This window comes from Pelodiscus sinensis, chromosome 14 (genome assembly GCF_052426305.1).
Source record: "Pelodiscus sinensis isolate ZL-2025 chromosome 14, ASM5242630v1, whole genome shotgun sequence".
Taxonomy (NCBI): Eukaryota; Metazoa; Chordata; order Testudines; family Trionychidae; genus Pelodiscus; species Pelodiscus sinensis.
The window spans coordinates 10,737,848-10,762,477 of NC_143065.1; the positions used below are offsets into that span (position 1 = coordinate 10,737,848).

Sequence of the window (24,630 nt, forward strand, 5' to 3'; positions counted from 1 at the left end):
CAGTTAGTCTATAAGGTGCCACAGGACTCCTCGTCGCTTTTAGGGATTACAGAACAACTGAAAAAGGCAGATTAAAAACAGAATTGCGTCTCTGTCATTCAGTTTAAAAGTTACAGTGAAGGGGAGGAGGGAAAGGCTACCTGAGCTCTGCACAGGGCATGGGAGGCTACCTTCTCTGGCTTGGTAGAGCAATGGAACAGATTACATGTGGCTTTTGGAGAAAATGCCGACTGTCAGGCCATCTCAGTTTAAAGACTTTACAGTCTCTTATCCACATAAGAACGGCCACACTAGGTCACACCAAAGGTCCATTTAGCCCAGTGCCCTGTCCTCTGATAGTGGCCAACGCCAGATGCCCCGGAGGAAATGAACAGAATGGGGAATCATCAAGAGATCCCTCCCTTGTTGCCCATTCCCAGTTTCTGAGTAGCAGAGGCCAGGGACACCATTCCTACCCATCCTGGCTAATAGCCATTGATGGACCTAACCTCCATGAATTTATTTTGTTCTTTTTTGAACCCTGTTATAGTCCTAGCCTTCACAACCTCCTCTGGCAAGGAGTTCCACAGGTTGACTGTACGCTGTGTGAAGAAAAACTTCCTTTTGTTTGTTCTCAACCTGCTACCTATTAATTTCATTTGGTGACCCACAGGACTTTCTTAGTTAGGCTTTGAGGTAGTTGGCGTCCTGTTTCTGAATGTCTCCAGGATCCCTTGGTGAGTGTGTTTTGGCAGACTCCCAGCCATAGGACAGCTGCCCGGAGTTCAGTGCACACCTTCACATGTTTCTGGATATTCCAGCAGCAGCAGATGCTGGCTTTGGGGAGCAGGTTCTGTCACTGTTCAGCACTCAGGGTTCCTCTGCTTTCTGGCTAAGGGAGGTCCTGGTGGCCAGGTGCTTGTGGTGAAGCTCTGTGGAAGCAATGGAGGGGCGGGGAAGAAAGGCTCACTTACCAACAGTAGCTCTTGCTCTCAAGTGTGTGGGCTGCCTCAGACCTAACCTCTCCCTCCCCCCCACTTCCTCCCGTGCCCCAGATGTCTCTGGAGGTAGAGGAGCCAAGGGAAGATGGGAGGGGGAATTCACCCCTTCAGTCTGTGTGGGGTGTTGGGCCCCAGGGAATGGCACAGGCCTCATACTGCCAAACCCTGCTCCAGAATGGTTCTGTGGACAGGTGTGTGGCTCCTTGGAGAACAGGCTCAGCTCCTGGGAAGCACCTCCCCAGCGCCCCTCAGGTAGATGGGTTGGCGCTGGAGTGGTTTTGACGAAATGGTGAGCTCTGTAACCTGTCACCACGAGGGGATGGAAACCACGGATGCCGCTGTGAAATATGCTCGCCACCTGCTCCTGCCGGGCCTGGAGCCAGAGCGTTACGAGCCGGGAGCGTCTTCCTTCAACATGCAAATCCCGCCGCGGAGCTTGGAGGTGCAGGTTGTGTCAAACTCTGCTGCAAACTCACTTGTTGCCGGTCAGTATGGGCGAGGCCCCAGCCCTGCCCCTCAGGACCCGCAGCAGGGCCCACTGTCCGATGTGCCCTCTAATCAGAGTACCCAGCAGGCATGGACAGCTCAGGTGCTTTTTGGAAATCCAGCCTTCCCGAATGTTCTTACCTGTACTCTGCAGTTAATGACAGTTTTATTTCACCGCTGTGGTTAGTTTACAGTGGCGCTTGCTTCTCCTGACGGGCAGTCTAAGGCAGCTATGCCCTTTTAATAGAGACTCTGACCTGGGCAAGATGACTTATCATTAATATGTTGACATAACGGTGTGTTAATTTCTGCTGTCTTCCATGCTTTTTGGTCTAATGGTTTTGTTTGCTGTTTCTGCTTAGCTTATCAGGCAACAGATTATCTCCCTCCAGCTTTGGAAGGTAAACCGATATTCTATTAAACTTCCCTGACCAAACCCTCCCTGGGCCCATGGCTTGGCATGACTAACCTTCGTGCGTTGGTACTAGCTGAAGAGAGCATGGCACTTACACAATGTGCACCCGGGAATTTCTGCATGCAGGAGTCACTAACACTTTCTCACACTGCAAATAGCAAGACTGGAGTTTATTGCTTACCATTCTGAGAGATGCAAGGAGTATCCGTCCCCCCCACGGTAAGGGTGAGGGAGGTCTGTTCAGCTATTTCTTCTTATTAAAGAGAGACGTTCACACAGGGATACGCTTTGGAAAATGGACATGCCACCTGGCTCAAATAAGAGTTCCCTTTTCTCCACAACCTGCCACACAGCCCAGCTCCTCCTGGGCTGGACTCTGCAGTGAAGCCGTATTTGTGCGATAAGTCCGTTGTCAGTAGGAAAAGATGGGCTGTGGAGGGGGAACATGCTTGCAGAGTAGAGGTGTCTGTCCTGCGAAGCAGGGATTCTGCAAGCAGTTTGGCGCTCACGGTGGATAATCCACAGAACGTGAGCTCTAAGTGTGACACTGGCCAAAAGTGCCAATGTGATTTTTTTTTTTCCCAAAGAAGAAAAGGGGAATTTTTAATGGGAGTAGAAGGTCTTTTCTCTCTCTATTTGGTCTGCCCGCAACTGCTGCTGGAGTACTGTGTCCACACCTGAAGAAGGACACTGAAGAAACGAGGGGGCTCCGAGATGAGCTGTGAGTCTGATAAGTTAATGAGAGGACTGGACACTGTTCCATAGAGTGATCCATTCCAGGAGCTCTATCTACGGAGCTTAACAAAGGGAAGGGGAAGGGGCAGCCTGATCCCAGTCTGTAACTACCCATATGGGGCCCCAACATTTACTAACGGGCACTTTCCATCGGGAAGAGAGAGGTATAACCTGATCGAAGGGCTGGAGGCTGAAGCTAGACAAATTCGGTCTGGCAGAAGGTGTGAATTTTTAACAGCGTAGCTATCCACTGGAACATTTGACAGGGGCCATGATGGGTTCTCCATCACTGACCATGTTTAAATCTGGCTGGCTGTCGTTGGGAGAGCGCTGCTCCAGGACTGACTTTGGGGCGGCCCTGTGGCCCGAGGTGTACAGGAGGCCAGACTAGCTGTTCACAGCTGTCTCATCTAGCCCTGGACTCTGTGAATCCCCTGCTAAATCTGTAGGTGATGTTGGTTCTGGCCGCTGTTCGAGATCCTTAGGCAGCTGTCACAGCTCAGAGGCCTGACAACGGGCTCAGCTGTGCGCCCAAGCTTGGTGTATCCAGTTACACGGTAAGAATGCAATGACGCGAGGGGAGGTGATGAAAGGAGCTGCCTTTCCAGCCCTCAGGACTGAAGTTCTCTCCCTAAACAGCTCAGTCTCAGTGCTAGCTTCCTGCCTGTGACCTAGGCAGGCCCCATAAGCGTTGGGGAGTACAGGATGCTGGGCCCTTCCCTTTGCTCCTTCTGCTGAGACTGCCTGCACCAACGCCTGCTAGTGCCATTCACGGAGCCGTCGGGAACGATTTCTATGAATCTCCCCACCCCCAGCCTCCCCTGCATGCCAGCTGACCACTTAAGCCTTTCCTTACTGAAGAGGGGACTGCTGCTGCATGAACGGTGTTGCCAACTCTATGGCAGTACTTGGTGTTTCTCTCCAAGCCCGAGTTCCTGGAGTCCTGGGATTTATACGAGACTGTCCCATGTTAAGAAAGCATAAATTTCTGTCCTGGTTGCAGAGGAAAAACCGGAAAATATGATCCCAAAAGGCCCCTGCAGACCAGAATGCAAAGAACCACATTTTTAAAATGCCAGGAAATTTTAAAAATTATCGATGGAAATCTCATGATTTCTTGGGGAACCTGATTTTAAAATCCCTTTGTGTGAGACTGGCAATACCGAACCAATACACACTGCAGCCATTCAGCGCCACACATGAACAGCGCCAAAATAGCTCTATGGCGCATCTCACGAACGTCATAGAGGCCGTGTCCACACTCAGGGGTTCTTTCAAAAAAAGTAGCCTTTTTTCGAAAGAACTTCCCCTGCGTCCAGACTCAAGCCGCGTTCTTTCGAAATTATTTCGAAAGAATGCGGCTTTTCTTTCGATGGCGGTAAACCTCGTTTCACGAGGAAGAACGCCTTCTTTCGAAAGTTCCTCTTTTGAAAGAAGGCGTTCTACAATGTAAAGAGGCCGTCTTCGAAAGAGAGCATCCAGACTCGCTGGGTGCTCTCTTTCGAAAAAGCGGATTTCCTCTATCGAAAGATCCGCCTGCAGTCTAGACGCGATCTTTCGAAAGAGGCTCTTTCGAAAGAAGCCTGCAGTCTAGACACAGCCAGACTGTGGCTGCTGAGCCAATTCAGGCTAATGCTTCAGTCTGAACTTGCTACACCCACGCCTTACAGGGCGAGAGCTTACAGGAGGTATGGTTCCTAAGGCCTAGATTCTGTGGGTATATATGAACAAAGGGCCGTCACTGGAGCGTGATGCCCTAAAGGCCTTTTGCTATAAACTCGGGCCTTTGAAATAAGGGGCACGTACTTGTCCAAAGGATCGTGTCCATTCAAACTTGGCCCCAATCCTAAACCAATGGAAGAACTTCCACAGTTAAAATGGAATTGCAATAAAAGGCGACCTCTGCCCCTACAGTGCAAGTGACCTCCTCACCTCAATGCTGCCAGTCTAAAAGTGTAGGTGCCTTCTCTGGTTTCTTTAATGTCCTTGTCTCAGAAACACAACAGGTAAACATAACATAAACAGTGATAAGTGATCTGCCTTTTCACAGTTCTTGTGCAGCTGATCTGAAGTGTTAGTCAAAATAAACAAATGGGAAGTTTTACAAATGACACTTAAATTGGCGGGGTCCCTTTCAGTAGCTAACCAGCTGCATTTGCAGTGTTCCCGGCTCCAGCAGCCAAGCAGTGACCGTGAGCAAGGTATGAACCCAGTGCCAGGGAGGGAGTTCAAAATGAGAACATTAGACTCCAGTGAGAGGCAAGGAGGGACATCTGAAGGCAGGTGTGGGGTTGTTACAGATTGAAGGCCAGACGGGAACAGCAGAGCCTCTGATCTGATCTCCTGTAAATCACAGCCTGCCAGCTCCTGCATATTAAACCCAGCCACCAAAATTAGATGAAAGCACGAGCATTTCAGCCCACAGGTTCTGTGCCTCGGCCAGAGAAAGCAGGGACCAAGATGCACCAATGCCCAGAGCAGGGAATTTATGCCCAGATAATGCTGGCCAGTCACTCACATCCGCATGCTGCAAAACAAGGTGGAACTCTCTCCTTCCCAAGGTTACTGCCAACCTGAATGAGGGGAAGATGACCGTCCTGGACGGTGACCGTAGCTTGCAAGGAACAGCCAGCAGGGGAAAGCCCTTTCATTTGTTTCTCAAAACTTCGTCTGAGCTCTAAGAAACACTTCTCCATTCTTTCAGGAGCACCTTCTGCACAATCATTGCTCAGCTGACGGAGGAGACCCAGCCGCAGTTTGAAACGACCCTCAAATCTCGCGCCGTGTCTGAGGACTCTGATGCCAAATTCACGTGCATAGTGACAGGTAACAGTGCCATCAGCAGCGCAGCTCGCCCTGCCCAATCCTTTGCTGCGCAAAGTTAGTCGTTAGAAAACCGGAGGAAGGATGGAGGGGAGGGAACACCAGCCCCAGTGTTGCCAGCTCTCTGTTGTATTGGAAAATACATTTTCATTGAATGGCTGGAAGTTGAAGCTAGACAATTCCTGGAAATAAGGGGTAGTCTTTTAAACAGTGAGAGCGATTAATCATTGTGGCAAGGGAGGTTTAGGTTGGACATTACGAAAACCTTTGTAACTGTCAGGGGGTATGTCTACACTACCCTCCTAGTTCGAACTAGGAGGGTAATGTAGGCATACCGCACTTGCAAATGAAGCCCGGGATTTGAATTTCCCGGGCTTCATTTGCATAAACTGGGCGCCGCCATTTTTAAATCCCTGCTTGTTCGAACCCCGTGCCGCGCGGCTACACGCGGCATGAACTAGGTAGTTCGGACTAGGCTTCCTAGTCCGAACTACCGTTACTCCTCGTGGAATGAGCCATTTTGGCTTGAGGGACTGCTTCATTGCTGTGTAGCCTGGATAGCTAGGGCAACCCACGACCATTTCTGGAACTATCACCAGAGAAAACACAACTTGCTCCTCACATTTAGGGGGCCAACTCTGGGCCATTTGGCTGGTGTTTGCTAAAGTTATTTCCTCTGCTGGTACAGTGTGTCCATTTCTTGTGTCCACAAATCGAGAAACTTGGGGTGACCTTGAAAACTACAAAGGGGAAGACGTTTAACGGCGCTAAGTGCAAGTCAGGCACGTAGAGACTGACAGCAAGAATTTTTGCCATAAATCGGTGTCCTTATCATTTGGAAGGGACGGAGGAGGAGAAAGACCTGGGTGCTTTAGTCATTCACAGGATGACTGAGCCACCAATGTGAGGCAGACACGCAAAACACAGCTGCTACCCTAGGCTGCAGCAGTAGGGACAGGGAAGTGTTCTTGCTGTTGTACAAAGCATTGTAAGACCTCAGCTGAATACTGTCTGCAGTCCTGGTCTTTCATGTTTAAGGAAGATGAATTCAAGCCGGAACAAGTGCAGAGAAGGATACCAGGACAATCAGGTGGGTGGAGAACCAACCTTACGAGAGGAGACTTGGGGCATGTTATGGGCTGCATTGCAAGGCAGTGATCTTATCCAATGAGGGTCAATTTATTGCATCTAAAACAAACACCTAGAAAATAAGGGGCACCTTGTTAAGAGTGAGGGTAACTAACCATGGAAACAATGTAAGAAGAGATGTGGTGGCTTGTCCATCCTTGGAACATGTTTGATCAGGATCAGATGGGTGTGCTCTAGTTCAAACCAGAATGAATTCGGGCCAGCCACATGGCCTGAGTGGTACAAACATACCAGCCCCTTCTGGCCTTTGCTAGGAACTGGTGAGCAAACCCCTCTAACCCGCTGCAGCCCTTCCAAGGAAAATGCGATGAAGAATTTAACTCCCCTGATTGGAAGATTAGGCTGGGCGAAGGCAGAACATCAGACTAGTAACATCAGCCCCTCTGCTCTTCAGTGTAGAATGTTGCAGTCCAGCGAGACTCTTGGCTGCTAAACTAGCCAGATTGGGGCTGTCAGAAACCGGGCTTGGAATCTTCCCCCGGTCAGCTTAGGCCAGGTATGCTTTTGTGGTCCACCTTGGAGGCCACCTCCCAGGTGGTTTCACTCTTGCAGGTGGGAGAGAGCTCCCACAAGCTAAGAATATTATGGCCCAGTTTCCAGAGCACGGGGACCCCTGGCGTGGCACGTTGTAGCAGGGTGGGCAGGCATAAGCATGAGCTCAGAGTACAGGGTTTACTCTGCCGCTTGGTGTGTGACAGGTCACTGGGTGGGGACAGCCTACAGGAAAGCTAGAGCACCACCAGCTAGAACAAGACCGATCTGATTGTGGCGTGAAGTATCCCTGGATTCCCGTGTCCGCGCAGTTCTCTGAAAGCGCCCTGCAGCAGCAAGCCCTAGGGCTCGGGTTGGCTGAGTCGGGCTTGTGCAGCTGATGTGCTACAAGGCTACAACTAACAATGGAGATGCCCCTGCTGAGGCAGGCACCCAGGTTCTGACACCTGGGAAGTGGGGAGGGTCTCAGGCCAGGCCTCCCCTGAGCAGGCACGTCTGCATGGTGGCTTGAGACCCTGAGCGCGAGCCTGGAACGCGAGCAGCACTACAGCATGGGGTCGGCAGGAGCTTACATTGCCCTAAGTGGGTCAGCGTCTGTACTACAGCTGAGGCCCTGCCAATGTCAGTCGCCCACTGCACCAGCCTAAGAACTCCACCTCCGCCAGAGGCGTAACACTGCCGTCCACAGCGTTAGGGCGGCGCGGTGTCCATGTCCACATGGTGCTACTCCTGTTGGTGGTCAGCCCAGCGCGGACAGCCTGACCCATCAGCCAGGTGCCGGGGAGGCCCAGCTGCGAGCCCCGAGCCCAGCTGCCAGTTCGGGCTGTCAGTGCCAGGGCCGGCGAAGGGGGGCAGTTGCAAGCCCAGTGCATGTCCGTCAATGCTGGAGGGAGGGACTCCTGCTTTTGGTGCCCCAGCTAATTCAGTCGGGCATGCTCCGGGGGAGGACGCACACCGCTGACCGACGGAGCAGGGTGCGGACGTGGACTGTGGTGGTTGTACATCGATTTAACTGTAGCTGACTTAACTCTGCAGCGTAGACAAGCCCCTAGTCAGTTGACCTGAGACTCGCTGCCGCAGTGTAGACATCCCCTGAGTTCATGGATGTGCAGGAGGAAGGAAAAGACTCTTTCCCGTCCCCACTAGTGCAAGTGGGTAAGTGACCTACAACAGAGTTTTAAAGGCCTGAATGTGACTCTTCTTGCTCCTTTTGGTAGCTAATGAAAGAGCCTGACCACGTAGTCCTGCTGCTCGGCCTGTCAAGCATGGGGGAGCTGCCCCTGCGGTTTGGGGTCTCAGACACGGTCAGTGCAGGGGCGGGGCTGTTGGCACTCTACCAAAGAACTCTCTTCTCCAAAGCCTGCGTTAGTTACTGCAGCTACCGTGCAGCCATTCTAGCCCCCTCCCTCTTGCTCTTGCCACGTGCTTATTTCCCAGTCACCCGCTTGCCCTGGAACGTCCCTGGGCCGGATTTTTGAATGGACGACCCCCCGCACCTACTGGGACACCCCTCTCTGTGGCCTCATCTCGTCACTGCCCTTTCAACGGGCACCCTCCCGCACCGCTTTGCTGCTTCCCTTCGGTGGTCTGGCTAGGCCAGCTTCTTTCAGCCCCGTGGCAGTTTTCTCTGTGGCTGCGAGCACTGCAGTAAGAGTGCTTGGATGGGAGTCTCTGCCTCCTGCCTCTGCACCAGCTGGTCCTTCATCAAGCGGGTTTTACCCCCCCAAGCTGATGCTCTAGGCACAGGATCACCTGCCAGCAAGCCCTCTTGCTGCAGTGTGTGTGTGTGTGTGTGTGTGTGTGTGTGTGTGTGTGTGTGTGTGTGTGTGTGTGTGTGTGACCTGCCATCAAGCCCTCTTGGTGCAGTGTGTGCGCGCGTGTTTGTGTCACCTGCCAGCAAGCCCGCTTGCTGCAGTGTGTGTGTGTATGTGTGTGTGTGTGAGACCTGCCAGCAAGCCCTCTTGCTGCAATGTGTGTGTGTGCGTGTCACCTGCCAGCAAACCCCTTGCTGCACTCTGTGTGTGTGTGTGTGTGTGTGTGTGTGTGTGCGTGTGTCACCTGCCAGCAAGCCCTCTTGCTACACTCTGTGTGTGTGTGTGTGCGTATGTGTGTCACCTGCCAGCAAGCCTCTTACTGCAGTGTGTGTGTGTGTCACCTGCCAGCAAGCCCCCTTGCTGCAGTGTGTGTGCGCGTCACCTGCCAGCAAGCCCTCTTGCTGCACTCTGTGTGTGCGTGTGTGTCACCTGCCAGCAAGCCCTCTTGCTGCACTCTGTGTGTGCGTGTGTGTCACCTGCCAGCAAGCCCTCTTGCTGCACTCTGTGTGTGCGTGTGTGTCACCTGCCAGCAAGCCCTCTTGCTGCACTCTGTGTGTGTGCGTGTGTGTCACCTGCCAGCAAGCCCTCTTGCTGCACTCTGTGTGTGTGTGTGTGTGTGTGTGACCTGCCAGCAAGCCCTCTTGCTGCAGTGTGTGTGCGTGTGTGCCAAGTCACAAAAGAGGGATTGTAGACACCATCAATGGCCGCTTTCTTTGAGCTGTGCTTCCTTTACCAGCAGGGAGCCTGTGCTGTGGAAAGCAGCTACCCCCGGGGCTGTGTTTAGGGCTTTAGCTACACAGTCAGCTGGTTGGGTTGATTTCTTTTGAAACCTGCTGACCACCCCAGGCACACTGCCTCTCTGCTGTGACCAGCGGGGGCGGGGGCTGCAGGAGCCAGCCCAGCGTGAAGGGCGTCACGCCCTTGTTACAACCCCGGACCTGGGACAGCCGCTTTTCAAAGCAGGATGTGTATTAAAACCCCAAACCGCTGCCCTGGCACGAGCCCTGTTGCTCCTCAGTCCTTTCAGAGCATGCACGGCTGGGCTGCGGCCCCTTTGCACCCTCAGCAGCCCCTTGAGGGAGTGGGCACAGGTAAATTGAGTCATGCCCTTCTCCGAGTGCGACACGACATCCCTTGAGATCTCTTCCTTCTGTCTTCAGGGCAGCAGCCTGCTACCAGCCGGCTCGCCCTGCCCCTCACTGGCAGGGGACGAAGGGTGCTAGGGCACTGGGGAGAAGACAGGAGTCTAGTTCTAGGAAGTCTGTGTTCAGTAATCCCTCCATTTCGGTGCTGGGCACTGGGAGCTCCGGTTACAGCTGCCTGCTGGGTTCCTGCTCCTAGCCTCCGAAAGCTTCCCGGGCCCTGAAGCAGGAGGGGGAGGGGAGGCTACAGGAGCCAAGCAGGGAAGCTACTTGAGGAGGCCTGCTCTCTGGAAACACAGACTGGGGGGCTGGGGGCAGGCCGAGCCGGCTGCGCGGGGACCCAGCATTTGTGTTCTTGCGTCCCCTGAGAATATTTTCCGCGTTAGCCACCAGCTTGTGCAGTAGGTTGTGGGGCTGCTCTTGGTTCTCCCGGTTCCCCCACTGTCTCCCCAGCTAGCAGTGGGCGGCAGCTGAGAGACTCCCTGTGCCTGTCCCGGGCACGGTGGGGCTGTCGAGGGGAAGGAGGCGGCACTGGCCGGGCGGCAGGCTCTGACTGGGCAGCGGTGGCAGATGTGCTGAGCGGCGTGGGAGCGTGGGGAGACGCCGCTTGGGGGCCGTGGCGAGCTGCCACCCCAGGTGTCCCTCTGGCCAGGGGAGGTTCCCAGTGCGAGGCCGCCGTGACAGTGGGCCAGGGTGCAGGGGCTACAGGGAGGGGGGCTTTGAAGGTGATTTCGGCCCTGAACTTTGCCCTGAAGAGGACGAGTCCGGGCGGAGACCTAGGAGGGGTGGAAATGTGCAGATAGATGGGCCCTTGGCAGTGCATTGAAAGGGACCGATGTGGGCAGAAATCAGCAGGATCTGGCAGCCTTGCTCGAGGGCCGTGATAAATAAAACGTCTCATGGGCCCCACCTAGAACCCCGATCGGCCGCAGGTTGCCCACTGCTGCCCCCGACCCTAACGAAAGGGTAGCATAGCCCCCAGAAGAGAACAGCCCTGCAGAGCCCAGACGCCGGGTCTTGGGGGCAGGGCAGGGCTCGCCGGGGGAGGTGCCCTGGTCTGTGGCCTAGCTGCAGCCAGACTCACTGATCATCATCCTTTCTGGCCTCGATCGGAGGAGCTGAAAGCTGGAAATACACAAGGCACCTCCAGACCCTCTGAGCTCCCCGGGGCCTTCTCCCAGCTACTCAGCCGTAGCGTGACGCTGTGCTGGCTGTTCCCATGGGGTCTTTGGCTGCAGTGTTTCCTGGGCCTGGAGTGGGGGCAAGCCCCCAGCGTGCAGCGGGACTTGGGGCAGGCTGGGGCAATGCAGAGGAAGAACAAACGGACGGCGTGCGGGTGTGTAGCCAAGAGGCAGCGTGGACAACCCAGCGGAATGCTTGCAGGAAATGAGCCTTCGATTAATAGCTTGGGACTAGAGACGCAATTATCACTAGCAGATGCAAACCTCCTTAGAGCGGGAGGTGACTTGGTCACTGCAGCTCGCCCGGTGTGAGCCTCCGCCCAGCTGCGCCTGGGCTTCCGCACGCAGCCGCCACAAACAGGAGACTAACGGAATTAGAGCTACTTTTACTGAGGCTATGTCTACTGAGTGTGTTTTTTGCGGGAGAGGACATGCAAATGAAGCGCTCATTTGCATATTGTGCACTCTCGTTTGCATATCACATACTCTCATTTGCATATCTTCTTCCGATCCTTTTTGCAGAAGAGGTTTTTGCGATAAAAAGCCCCGTGTAGACGGGGCCATTTGTCGGAAAAAAACCTTTTGCACAAGAGCCTGTAAACCTCATTTTTGGACGAATAAGGCTCTTGCGCAAAAGGGTTTTTTCCCGACAAATGGCCCTGTCTACACGGGGCTTTTTATCGCAAAAACCTCTTCTGCAAAAAGGATCGGAAGAAGATATGCAAATGAGAGCACACAATATGCAAATGAGCACTCCATTAGCATTTCGTCTTCTGCAAAACACAGTGTAGATGTAGCCTGAGTGAGAGAGCATATCCCAAAGCACCCTGGGACGCAGGGAAGGAAACCCTGCACGCTGTGACAGGCACCCACAGGCAATTCAGCCACATGCTACACGGAAGAGGTGAGGTTTTAAAGAAGTGGTGGGCAACCTGCGGACATGCTCAGATAAATGACCCATTTATCATTGTGCCATGAGGGCGGGGGAAGGCCCAGCTGGGGAAGATGAGTCCCAACTCCACCCCTTTCATCTGAGGCTCCGCCCCTTCAGCAACCTCCCTGTCCCGTGGAGCCAAGCCCCACCAGACCCCAGCCCAATGCTTCCTGGCTACCTGATGGGCTGGGGCTGCTGCACAGCCCTCCCCAGTGGCTGGCAAACTGGGCTCCCACGTAGCAGCCCCAGCCTTACTAGGGAGCCGGGCTCTCATGATGCGGCCCCAGCTGGTGCGTCACGGCCCCAGCCGTTCCCAGTGTCAGGCGAGTGCAGGCAATTTTGGGAAGGCAATGCCTTCCCTTGTCTATATTACCCACCGCCCATTCATTCTGCAGAACTCACTCAAGACTGCTACTTTGCCTTGTTTCTGCAGCAGAGATGGGTAACCCTAAATCTACCTCCCTCTGCACAGGAGCTCCCAGCAGAGAGCTCTGTGCATTAAAGCAGCCTGGACAGGAAGCTGCTTTATAGAGCAGGCAGCTAACTGGGCTTTGCCAGGGCAGCCCTGCTGAGTCCTGATCTCTGCCACAGCTGATCATGGGAGGAATGTCTCTGGTTCCCTGGCTCGCAGACCAGCCAGTCACCCGTGTCGTGAGGTCATTTTACTGAAAAGGCAGGAACCATCTGTTGTCAAGTAGCATTTGTGGGACACAAGCCAACGGTGATGCAATCCGGGTTGTTTCTGTTCAATGGAAACGTTGGGCTCAGCTTACAGAATGTGAGGCCTTGCGAGGAGCTCCATGGAGAACCAAGGGTCTGTTTTTTAACCTTAGGCTTGTCCTAGTCCAAACACGCCTGGCCTCAAAGCATCCGTGTTCTCGCCTCCTCGCGGCAGCCAGCGTGGCTGAATATGGTCACATGAGCCACTCTCCCTGCTTAGAAAGGAAGGGTTTTGTTTGCAAAGAGCTGGATTCCTGGGCGTGTAAATGACAAGAGAGGACACGACCTTTCCAAAGGGCTGGGCTTGCTCATGTTAACTGAGGTTTATTTTTTCTGTTGATTCTTTATACTTCTGGGGACTGAGTCTGCTTTCCTTTCTCACTCATTGCAATGGCCCCTATGCTGATATACCGTTTCCTCTCCAGGGTACCCCCAGCCAGAAGTGACCTGGTATAAGGATGATGAGGAGATGGACCGATACTGCGGCTTACCAAAGTATGAGATATTCCGCCATGGAAACCGTCACACCCTGCAGCTATACAGGTAAGACAGAAAGCAGAGAGCATTTGATGGAGGAATCCTCTCTGAGTAACTTGTTTTAACAGAAAGCATAGGGATTATTTACAACAGCCTGAGATATCCGCTTCCAATTGTGTGCATGCCAGTCGGGCCGTGTCTACACTAGGAAACTATTTTGAAATAACTAAATTCGACTTAACTCTTGAAATAACAATATCGAAATAGTGTGTCCCCACTATGGGGAAGCCTCGAAATTTGTCTGAGGCAGGCTCCATTAATGTGGATGTGCTACCTCGACTTAGAGCTGCAGGGAGTAATTAGTTCGAATAACTCTGGGGTGTCATTATTTTGAAATTGCGGCACCGGAATGTCCATGGTCCTGCTCTTTCAAAATAATGTTTTGAAATTAGCGTTATTCCCTGAGAAAAGCAGGAGTCCAGAGTTTTAAATAAGCAGCCCATTATTGCGAAATAACGGGCTTGGTAGTGTGGAAGCTCTGCTTGTAAATTCTACCGGGGGCGGGGGGGCAGTTATTTCGGAATAAAGCCCTAGTGTAGACCAGTGTCCCTCTAAGCTGCATGGCAGCACAGCCTCACAGCGGATTTATCAGCCCCGCCCAGTCAGTCAGCTCCCTGTTTTCCTCGTCCGTGGCTGGAAGGGACTAGAGTTAATCGATTCCTGGCCGTCTCTGAGACTGAACCCCTGTGTTCAGCATTAAATAGGTGGAAGAAAACAGGCCTTCACTCTGCGTTTGTGAGCAACAGGTAGTCAGAGACAGTTTATTCAAGCAATGTTGTAAGGCAGTGGTCCCCAATGCGGTGCCCGCAGGCGCCATGGCGCCCGCCGACAACCTGGGCCAGCCCCGTCCTCAGCGCGCGGTGCACTGGAGGCGCCGGCACCTGGTGCGCGGCACTTGGGCGGCCCCAGCCCCGGGGCACAAGCGGGCGCGTGGTGCCGGTGCCGGCCCCAGGCACGCGGCTCGGGTGGCGGTGCCGGCCCCGGGCCCACAGCCCAAGGGGCTCGGGCAGCCCCAGCCCTGAGGCACATGCCGGTGCCCGGCACGTGAGTGGCCCCTCCCCCAGGCGCCCGGGAGCCTCTAAAGGTTGGGGACCACTGTTGTAAGGGAAGAAGCTGCTGCTAGGCAGATCATCAAATACAAAACAATTAGAAGCCTATATATATATACACTGTCTGTTTATATATAATAACAATAAACAATTATTCCCCTTCCCATAACAATTCCCTTCAGACGCCACCTTATCTCAAGGCCTTCACTAGAGTCAGCATTCTATCCTTATCTCAAGCACCAGAGAGACGAGAGGCGAAAACAGCGTCTCTCTCTGCTCTCGCGTTCTTAGGTCTCAGAGTTAGCATGCGTTAGGCTAACCAAAAGTTCAGAATGGCTGCATACAAATCCCTTAGCTTCCACAAATATGTGTATCCGGCTCTTCAGTGACCAACCAGTCCTGTATCCCCCGAGCTATCACCATTGGGGGCCATTTGATTCCCTGTCCAATATTTTCACACTGTGAACAGACTTGAAAATAATGAGGTGTCCTGTGGCACCTTAGAGACAAACAGATTTATTTGGGCCGCCGCTTTTGTGGGTAAAATCCCAATTCATCAGATGAGTTGGAGTGGAGATTACGGAGGCAGGGATATATAGCTGGAGTAGCATATCAAAAGAAGGGAGTTACTTATCAAGTGTAGGAGCAGTTGTTAAGGAGGCCAGTTCAGTCAGGGTAGATGTGACTCACTCCCAGCTGCTGAGGGGGAGGTGTGAATACCAGGAGAGGGAAAATTGCCTTTGTAGTGAGAGAAAATACTAAATCCTTATTCATACTAAATCCTTATTCAGACCTAATTTGATTATGTTAAATTTGCAAATTAATTGCTGCTGTTTCTCTTTGTAGTCTGGTTTTGATAAATAACCCAATTTATCAAATAAAACTGTTAGGGTATGTCTACACTAGCCCCCTAGTTCGAGCTAGGGTGGCTAATGTAGGCATTCGAAGTTGCAAATGAAGCCCGTGATTTAAATACCCAGGGCTTTATTTGCATCTTTCCGTCCAGGCGCCATTTTTAAATCACCTTAGACCAAACGAACTGCCCATGGCTGCACGCGGCAGTCAAACGTTAACTCAAACTAAGTACTTAGTTCGAGTTAACTGTTACGCCTCATGGAATGGTATTTACAGTACCTCACGGGCTTCATTTGCAACTTCGAATGCCTACATTAGCCTCCCTAGTTTGAACGAGGGGGATAGTGTAGACATACCCTTAATCTTTAAGATTCTGGAAGAACTATTTTGCAGATACTAACTAACATGGCTACCTCTCTGAGACTTAAAAATAATGGTGATACCAAAACATTCCCAGTTTCTGGAGGGTTATACCTGGTGGCTACTCTTTGACCAGCTGTGGAAAGGACTCTTCTCCTGAACTGTTCTCACTGATGTGCGGGTGTCCATGCGTGTACAGAAAATGCCTTAAGGGGGACAGGTGTGTCTCACAGTGTTCATTTTGGTCACCAGGTGCAGAGAAGATGATGCGGCTATTTACCAGGCCTCTGCTAGCAACACCAAAGGCATCGTATCCTGTTCCGGTGTCCTGGAAGTGGGAACCATGACGGAGTATAAAATACACCAGAGGTGGTTTGCCAAGCTCAAGCAAAAGGCAGAAGCCAAACTGCGTGAAATAGAGCAGAGCAGAAAACGAGGGAAAGAAAACATGGTGGTGGAGACTCTGAGGAGAATAAGCCCTGAGAGGTTCCAGCGAAAGCGCCGACTAACTGGGGATCTGAACCTGCGGTCTGGGGCCTCCCTCTGGGAGAAGGAAGATGCCGCAAAAGTGCATGTTGCGGAGGCTCAGTCGAGATTACAGGAAGATGAGCCCAAAGAACTGTCCTTAAATGCAACCCCTGGATTTTCAAACGACTTCATAACCAGGCCTCTGGAAGCGGAGGTGACCACCAATGGAGACTCCTCCATGGAAAGCGGGGAGGAAAATGGACATAGCTTTTTCTCATACATCTATGAGACAGTGGAGGAAATAACTAACAAACCCACCACCAGAGAGTCCTTTGCTAAAAAGAAGAAGAAAGGGGAAGAGCCGACAGCCCTCCCAACACCAAAACAGGATGTCTCCACTCAAGAAAATGGGCTGATAGAGAGCCAGGACCCCTCCCAAGGTCAAAGAAATGCTCCTTCTGTCACCATGCTGGGGAGCACACAATCAGTGGCCGCAATCAGCCAGCTAATGGGAGACGTTCCAGAAGTCAAAGAGCTTCGAGCGCCCAACCGTCAGGATGCTGAAACTGGCAAACCTCAGCCACATTCCCTGCCTCCCAAGGGTGATGTTTCCTTCTCTTTGGCAGATCTGCCTTTTGGGAAGGGAGCAAAGCAAGCAGTGGAGAAGAAGAAGACCCAAGCCCCAAAAGAAGCTGAGAATGGGGCTCAACTGCATGCTCTGGCAGTAAGCATTAACTGGCAAAGAGAGAGTCCTCCGCCAGTATCTGAGGTGCCCCCTGTAGGGACTGCACCAGGTGAGGAGAAGAAAGGCCAACATGTGCAACGGGAGAGGAATGAGGCCAGAGATACAAAGGTAACCAAAAAGGAAAGTGAACCACTCTTGAATAAGAAAAGAATGGAGCCTCCTAGCTCCATGAAGCCAAGTTCAGAGACGTGGCACTCCCTCCCAGCGGGAAGTGCATCAGGGACTTCTTGCATCTCGTCGGGCATAAACATCCAAGAAACAGACTTGCTGGACTCCGGACAACCGAACCCCACGCAGCCCCTTCAACCTACTACCCCATCTCTGAACCAAGTGTTCCCGTGTCTGGATTTGTCCCCGCTGAGACAAGAGGCAGGAGGAAGCTTGCTTCAGGGCTCCTTGGAAGAACAGGTGGTCTTCAAAAAGCCGTGTGAGGTACTGTAAGTTCTATTTTATTTTTTGGTAGACTGACCTCAGGCAAATGTTTCCAAATCAGCTCAGCAGTGAACACAGATCACACTTAGCTATAAACGGCAACCGGGAATGCTGAATGCGTATGACCAACAGAGAGTATGATGCCATCTGTTCCTTTTAGCAATGAGCCCAGCCCTCTAAGTGGCACATTTTAATAAGTCGTTATGCAAACGACAAGCAGACATGCCAGGTAGGCTTTGTGAACTTCACGGGGCAGCCGCTGGAATTCTGTTTACAGCAAAACATACGTCGAGTCGAGCTGGCCGCTTGTTGGCTGCCTGCTCTGCTGGGACAGGGCTGTAGGTGAGATGCAGTGCTGGCTGCCGAGTCAGAGCTCTGCATCTGCTCCTGACCGTCATGGGCTCTTTCCAGGCTGTGTCTATTTTTGTCGCTTCATCTGAAGTGTTTTCCATGAAATGCAGCATTGGGCTGGAGGCTGCATGTTTCCCTGTTAACACAGCTCATGGCCCAGGGTCCTGTGATACTGATTCCAGGGCAGGCTTGAACCTGAACAGTGCCATCGATGGGCGGGGGGGGGGTCCTTGCAGTACAGATCTAGACGAATCAAAAGACAGGGCCGAGGCTCCACTACCAGGGGAACAGAGAGCTGCAGGTGCACGTGGATTCAGTCCCTGCTCCTGCTCCCCCAGAAGGTGGGGAAAAGCCCAGAGTTCCCACCTGGAGAGCACGGGGTAGCTGGACCATTGTGACCCACTTCCGAAAGCCTCTCTCGTACACTGTTGTGACGACAGCAGCTGGGAGGAGAACCGTGTCGCCGAGGGCGGGTTCCTCCTGCATGGGCCTGGCCAAATGCACAACGCGGAGTCGCGCTGTCACTCACACGGCAGGCTTGGCAGGCAATACAATCCACGGTTCCCACGGCTAGTCCCGGGCTTCCTCCTCTAACTTTCCTTGCAGATGCGCAGCCATAGCCAGGAGCACAGCCATGCGGTGGGAGGGGATTGGCCACGTTAATCAAGCTTTGCAAAGAATTGAGGATCGGTTTCCTGGAGTCACCTGCACTTATTCTAGTACAGTCCCCCGGGACCCTCTTTAACCCGACTGCTCAGCTCCCATGGGCCATATCACTTATCGAACTGCTGCACAAATCCCTGCTGTCCACAAAAATACCTCTGAGCTTCCCCATCTGCCACTTGGCTTTGTGCCGCTTGCTCCCAAGAGAGAGTGTTTCTGGCACCAGGGCTACGTCTACACTGGCCCCTTTTCCAAAAGGGGCATGCTAATTTTAAACTTCAGAATAGGGAAATCCGCGGGGGATTTAAATATCCCCCGCGGGATTTAAATAAAGATGTCCGTCGCTTTTTTCCGGCTTGTAGATAAGCCGGAAAAAAGCGTCTAGACTGGCCCGGATCCTCCGGAATAAAGCCCTATACCGGAGGATCTCTTATTCCTACTGCAGAGACGGACAGCGACCAATCCAGTGGGGCTTGACTTACTGCGTCTAGTGTAGACACGATACATGTACCACCGAGCACTCCCCCGTCACCGCCACCAAAATGAGAAGAATAGGCAGCGTTGACAGGACCGTTGAACCGTCGACTTACCACTGTGAAGATACCGTGGTGAGCAGCCCTGGGTACAGCCAATGGTAGTATAGACAAGGCCGAAAACATGCTGTGAATGAACACCTGGATAGAGGCCGTCTCGCACCGAGTGCAGGCAAAAATGATTGTGTCTGGAATGTTAACTGGCCTTCGTTCACACTGTGGGAGGGATGACTAGCGGGGACACGGTTCTCTGGGGTACAGAGAGCAGACGTGAAGTCCACTCGCTGCGCAGCGTCGTTTGACAGCCGTCGTTTTTCTAAGGAAGCCTTTGACGTTGAGTGGAACTTGTGCTCCATCGCCTGCCCTCACGGCTTGGGTGTAATAAGGTGCCCCCACAACAAGGTCTGGACTTGACATTGTCATGCTGTGGAGAAGCGGGGATGCTCTGGGTACCTGTGATGCTCATCTGTGCGGCTTGGCCGCTCGTCTCCCAGCAACTCGTGGGAAGATCGTCTCTCTCGGGTTACATCTACCGCTGGGCCCTGACTGTCCCTGTCCTGTGCTGGGGAGTCTCTTCTGGGATGTCTGCCGCCAGCAAGTCAAACGGAGCCCTCCCCGCTCCTCCAAAACCACCCCTTCTCTCCCCTCCCCCACTCTGTGACATCACCATCTCCTGGATCACCCCGGCTTGCAGAGCTGCCTCCTCCTTCACCCGCGCCTTTGCTGGAGCCTGTCCATTCGTCTTCTGTGATCAACTCATCCCCCTGCCCCACCTCCAGTAGTCCAAGCCTGGCCATCCCTCTCACTTGGAAGAGTGTACCCACTGTAATGCGAGGCTGAAAGAGCCAGTGCTTTATTTCCACTCAATTGCTCTGGCAGGCTGGTGAGGTCAGTGCCCCTGCCCATGACAGGCTCTGTACCCACTGCCTCCAGTGGTACAGTTCTCCGCCCCACCCGGTTTTCCTTTTCCTCAAAGGTGGATAAAACACAGGAGCTACGATAACCACAGACCGGCCGTAACGAAGGGCAAATGCTACTGGCTGCATCCCAGCCTCCAGGCTCCCTTCAGTAGGGGACTGCTTAGGAGAATTCTCTGCCTTGGCCGTTCCTCGCGTCCTGCGCGGTCAGTGACTGGTGAGGCCACGCTCCAGGTGCCCTCCAGGCACAGAGCCAGGTTCTCCTTGGTTTTGCTTAGCGGTGTCCTGTGGCCCCTCCGTGGTGATTGCGATGGAGATGGCTACGTCCTGTTTTGAATGTTCTAGCCCAGCGAGAGCTAATTCAAGTCTGTTTCCGTGCCAGGAATCCCTGCCCCGCAGGGTTAACAGTCCAGACTGGGCTTTGGGGCAGCATCTGCACAGGGGAAAGTGTTGTGGGGGCCCAGGCGAGGGAGTGGTTCTGGGTTGCCCGTTCCTCGTTCTCCCCCAAACCACACAGGCCAGGCTGTTCAAGTTCACTGCCATACGCTGGGACCAGTCCCGCTGCTTTGCCCTTTGAGAATGCTCTGGTAGCAATTCCAGAAAAGACAAGGCAGGTTGGATCTCCCTGGTCCGGCACCCTGAGGACCTGACCAATCCGAACAAGGGAGTTTGCGGGTCCGGGGGAGGTCAGAGCTCTCCTGGGAGGGCCACTAGCCTCCTGGCTGGCTCCCTTCCTGGCTGCCGGCCCCACTGCTGGCCATGGCCCATTGGCTGGACTGCACTCCCGGCCCCCAGCAGCTGCTGGACTGGCCAGGCTTTGCTGCTGGCCCCCGGTGACTGCTGGCTGGGTTCCCTGCCTCATTGGCTGGTCTCCCAGCCTCACCAGCCGCCATCCCCTCTGCTCTGGACTCCCGGCCATTTCCTCTGCTCTGGACTGTCTGGGGCTCTCCGGTCCAGCAACATCCGTGGTCCTGCTGAAGCACAGATGTTGCTGAACCAGTGAGTCCTGGACCAGAGAGGTTCAATCTGTGTTAGGAAATCTTGCTGTGTATTGTGAGCCTCTTTTGAGGGCAGTCAGAGTGTTTCCTGTGTTGCCTGTCACACAGCAGCAAGTACCCGTGGCCAGCGGAGGTGACCTGGCTATGCCGAGTGCCCACTGAACGGTGTGAAGCAGCATCCTGCTGTGCCAGCCGTGGGACTTGGATCGAACAGTCACGGGAGTTAGGCCCAATTCTCTGCCTTTTTTAGTTCCATACCGTATCCCATCCCCCTCCCTCCCTGCCCCCCAGGGGCAGAGCTGAGGCTGTGTGGGAAATGTCCCCTTAGCTCTGTTTCCTGGTTCTCCAGCGTCTGTGTTTGGCTTCCTGCTGTTCCCTAACGCCCTTATAAAGCTGACCGTGGCTCTGCATTTCCTGGGGTGTGACCCTTCAAACTTCAGCTCTCCTATTCTGGGAGAGCTGGAGGAGCACAGGGCAGTGCCCGGAACCAGCCCTCCACGGCAACAAAGCGCTTGCGGGTTAATACAGCGCCAGAGAGGTCAGTTCTCTGAGCCCTTCTGTGAGTAATGCTCTAACGGCTTCCCAGGGACTTGGATTCCAGCCCCGCCCCTCTCGGGGGAAGCACCAGTGCATCGGAACAGCCGGGCAGATGATTTACCAGCGGAGACTCAGGGAAACGGCTCTTTCCTCTTCTGTTCCGCTAACGGGCGCTATTGGGGCCTCACTTGGATACCGCACAAGCAGTTTATCAGGTTTTTCAAGAGGTTTCAGCGCTGCAAGTCACGGGGTCTCCACATCGCCAAGGCTGAAGTGGAGGCTGCTTGTCACTTGACTATATTAGGCGACATGGAGCAGCGTGTGGACTGAGGCGCAAGCGAGGGGGAGGGGAACTTTTACTCTGAGCCGTGACCTTCTGTCAGGAATACGTGGCTGTGGATGCCTAGCCCCATGGTTAATGCAGTTGGAGAACTCAGCAAGTCAGACGAGGAAGTGGCCGAGGATGGCACGGTTGGAGGGCCCCGTGGCACATTGGCAGCGATGCTGCTGTGACCCCAAACTTCCTCGTGCCCAACTGGAAGGACCGAGGATGGCAACTGTCCCACAAGGAGAAGGGGAGGAGGCCAAGTGACGTACATCAGAGAGTGATTTGAACGACTCGTACACCTTAGAGTTCTGAACGTTGCAGGCAACGCCGTGAAATCTCTGCTCTGGGTGCCCTAAGGTCAGACAAGCAAACCAGATGTTAGGGCACATAAAGAATGGGACGGTGAACAGAAAGAAAATCTACTAACGCCTTTGTGAGACTCTGGATTCCGTAGGCAGCACTGGCCATACCATCTCCAGAGAGGTACTACAGAACTAGAGGGACTCAGAGGAGTCTGAGAGGAATGATTAGGGGCCTAGGAAAACTCTCATTCAAAGAGAGAAAAGACTGGGAGAGGAGATAAAAGAACTGAAAATAATGACTGGCCTAGGGAAGGCAGATGGGGAACCTCTTCAGTTCTCCCTGTCTCATAACACAAGAATAAGACACAAGCAATTGGAAGGTGGCAAAGTCAACACTGATAAAAGGAAACACTGGTCCACACAACCGGTAATTAGACTGTAACGTGCTGCCGCAGGATGTCAGTGCGGCCAAGAGCTTAGCACTATTCAGAGGGGACTGGATGTATAATTAGGCAGCCAGAATATCTCGTTGTGCTTGTTTTCAGTTTTATATACAAGACACGTGTATCCATTCAATTTAGAACACAGAACAAAAACACTTCAACTAATTCATGGGACACTGCTGTTCATGTCAATTACTGGATCTTATTCCTATTAATAAAGGGGATTTGCTGTAGGTGACTTGCGGCTTTCCACTCCTTGGGGTCCACTGGGGGGGCAGGAGGCAGGGGGGAGAGAAAGGAGTAAAAACCAAAAAAGGCCCCTACGGCAAACAGTTCAGAGTCTGAATGCAGACAGGGAGGGTGGGTGAAAACAGACAGTGCAGAGCCAGGAGGCCAGCCTGGCCCGGGGCTGTGGGCACCATGCCGGGGATAGGGGGCGCTCTCTCCTCCCCAGGTTCCTTTGTTGTCGGTCTCGGGATGTTTCTCTTCCAGGTGCGGGAGGCCGCTGCAGTCTCAGTTGGCGCCCCAGTTGCAGCTGTTCTAGGCAGACTTGTTGGCCTGGGATTTCTGGGGGATGGAGCTGCCCTGGCTGTGCTGTCCTGTGCCGCCCTGGTCTTCCTGCTGGCGCTGGCAGCACAGAATCATCTGAAAATATGCTTAAAAAAAGTTTTGGGTAGGAGATAAAACCGCCTGCTTCAGTCTTTAACGGCTCCCTCACTATTAGGAGTTAGGACAAAACCGTGACGGGGGGCAGATGATCCCATATTTGCTACTTGATGGTTTCTTGCACTTTCCACTGGAGCGTCCGGTGCTGACCATTGTTGAGGAGGGACATGGGGTTGGGAGACCCTCTGGTCTGATCTGTTTCTCCTTTCCAGGCCCTTTTCACACAGGTGCCACCAGTTGCCAAGGGGGAGATGGGAGACAGTGATTCTCCCATTGTTCCGTCAGGCCATCCACCTGTTGGGATTTGCAGTCAGTTTGCCCAGGCGTGTGTGCTTTTGTTGCCATTTCTCCATGTGTCACGGTTGTGTAACACAGAGAAATTCCTCCGCTCCTCCGGCCCATGGAGCGCACTCAGGCCAGGCCTACACTGCAGGGGAAGATACGCAACTCCAGCTATGTTAATTACGTAGCTGGAGTCGACCTACCTTAATTCGAGTTTCTCTGCCGTCCCCACAGTGGGAGGTCGATGGAAGCAAACGCTCCCATTGGCTTCCCTTACTCCTCGCATGAACAGGAGTACTGGTGCCAACAGGGGAGCCCTCTGAGTTCAGTCTAGCAGGTCTTTACTAGACCCACTAAATCGAACTCCAGAAACTCGATGGCAGAAGCGTCGATCGACCCCGTAGCAAGGACAAGCCCTTAGTGTGGGAGACACAACTTCCCCAGTGGCAGGTTCGAGCCTGAGGAGCGAATTCTGCATCCCAAGGCTCCCTACCGTCCGCTCTAAGCGCCAGGCACACGTCTGTGATCGTGCCTTCACTAGCACAAGTACAAAGCCGCATGGGTATTTAAAACAACAATAAAAATCTGCACCCCAATCCAACCAGACACTGAGGCGCTGAGAGAACGAACAGCAGGTGAGAGAAGCGAGTGCTGCTGCTCAGGGCGCTGCTGGAAGGCACCATGCTGTGGCGGTGAGCGTGGTAAGGGGCCGTATAGGGAAGAGAATCAAATGCGATGGGGCCATGTTGCAGCCGTGGCCTTTGCAAGGCAGGCGCGTAGTTACAAGTGAGGGCCTGACTTTTCAGGGGTGCAGGAGCATGGGGCACTCTTAGACCATCAGGTCAGTATGGACCATTGTGACCGTCTAGTCTGGCCCCCTGCACATCGCAGGCCACAGACCCTCGCCCGGCCGCCCCTCACCTCTGGCTGAGCGACTCAAGTCCTCAGATCATGGTTTGAAGACGTCCGGTCACACACAATCCACCGTGACACTCGTTTAAACCGGCAACTGACCCGCTGTGCCCCAGGCTGCCAAAAAAGGAAAAAATCCCTCCAAAAATCCAGGGCCTCCATCCATCTGACCCAGAGGGAAATTCCTTCTTGACCCCAAATATGGCCTTCGGGCAGTGCAGGGGTGGGCAATCATTTTTTGCTGGGAGCTACTTCAGAAGTTTTTGAAGTGACCCCGGGCTGCACCAGAAGGGGCGGGGCCTCAGGCGGAAGGGGCGGGGCCAGGATAGTTCCCTGCTTCACCACCCACAGACCATGATTGGTCTGGGGGTGGGGGAGCAT

General features: G+C 53.5%; 1 protein-coding gene across 3 annotated transcripts in view; it reads left to right on the top strand.

Annotated features, from left to right (window-relative positions):
• Positions 1 to 24,630, top strand: part of ALPK3 (alpha kinase 3) — a 52,146-nt gene that overhangs the window by 15,516 nt on the left and 12,000 nt on the right. The window contains exons 2-5 of one of the 3 annotated variants that reach the window (XM_075897450.2): positions 1,829 to 1,867; positions 5,321 to 5,442; positions 13,297 to 13,414; positions 15,925 to 17,317. In XM_075897450.2, coding sequence (XP_075753565.2) covers positions 1,829 to 1,867; positions 5,321 to 5,442; positions 13,297 to 13,414; positions 15,925 to 17,317 — 1,672 coding nt within the window. The remainder of the gene's footprint in view (positions 1 to 1,828; positions 1,868 to 5,320; positions 5,443 to 13,296; positions 13,415 to 15,924; positions 17,318 to 24,630) is intronic. The other 2 variants (XM_075897451.2, XM_075897452.2) reach the window with 2 other exon arrangements.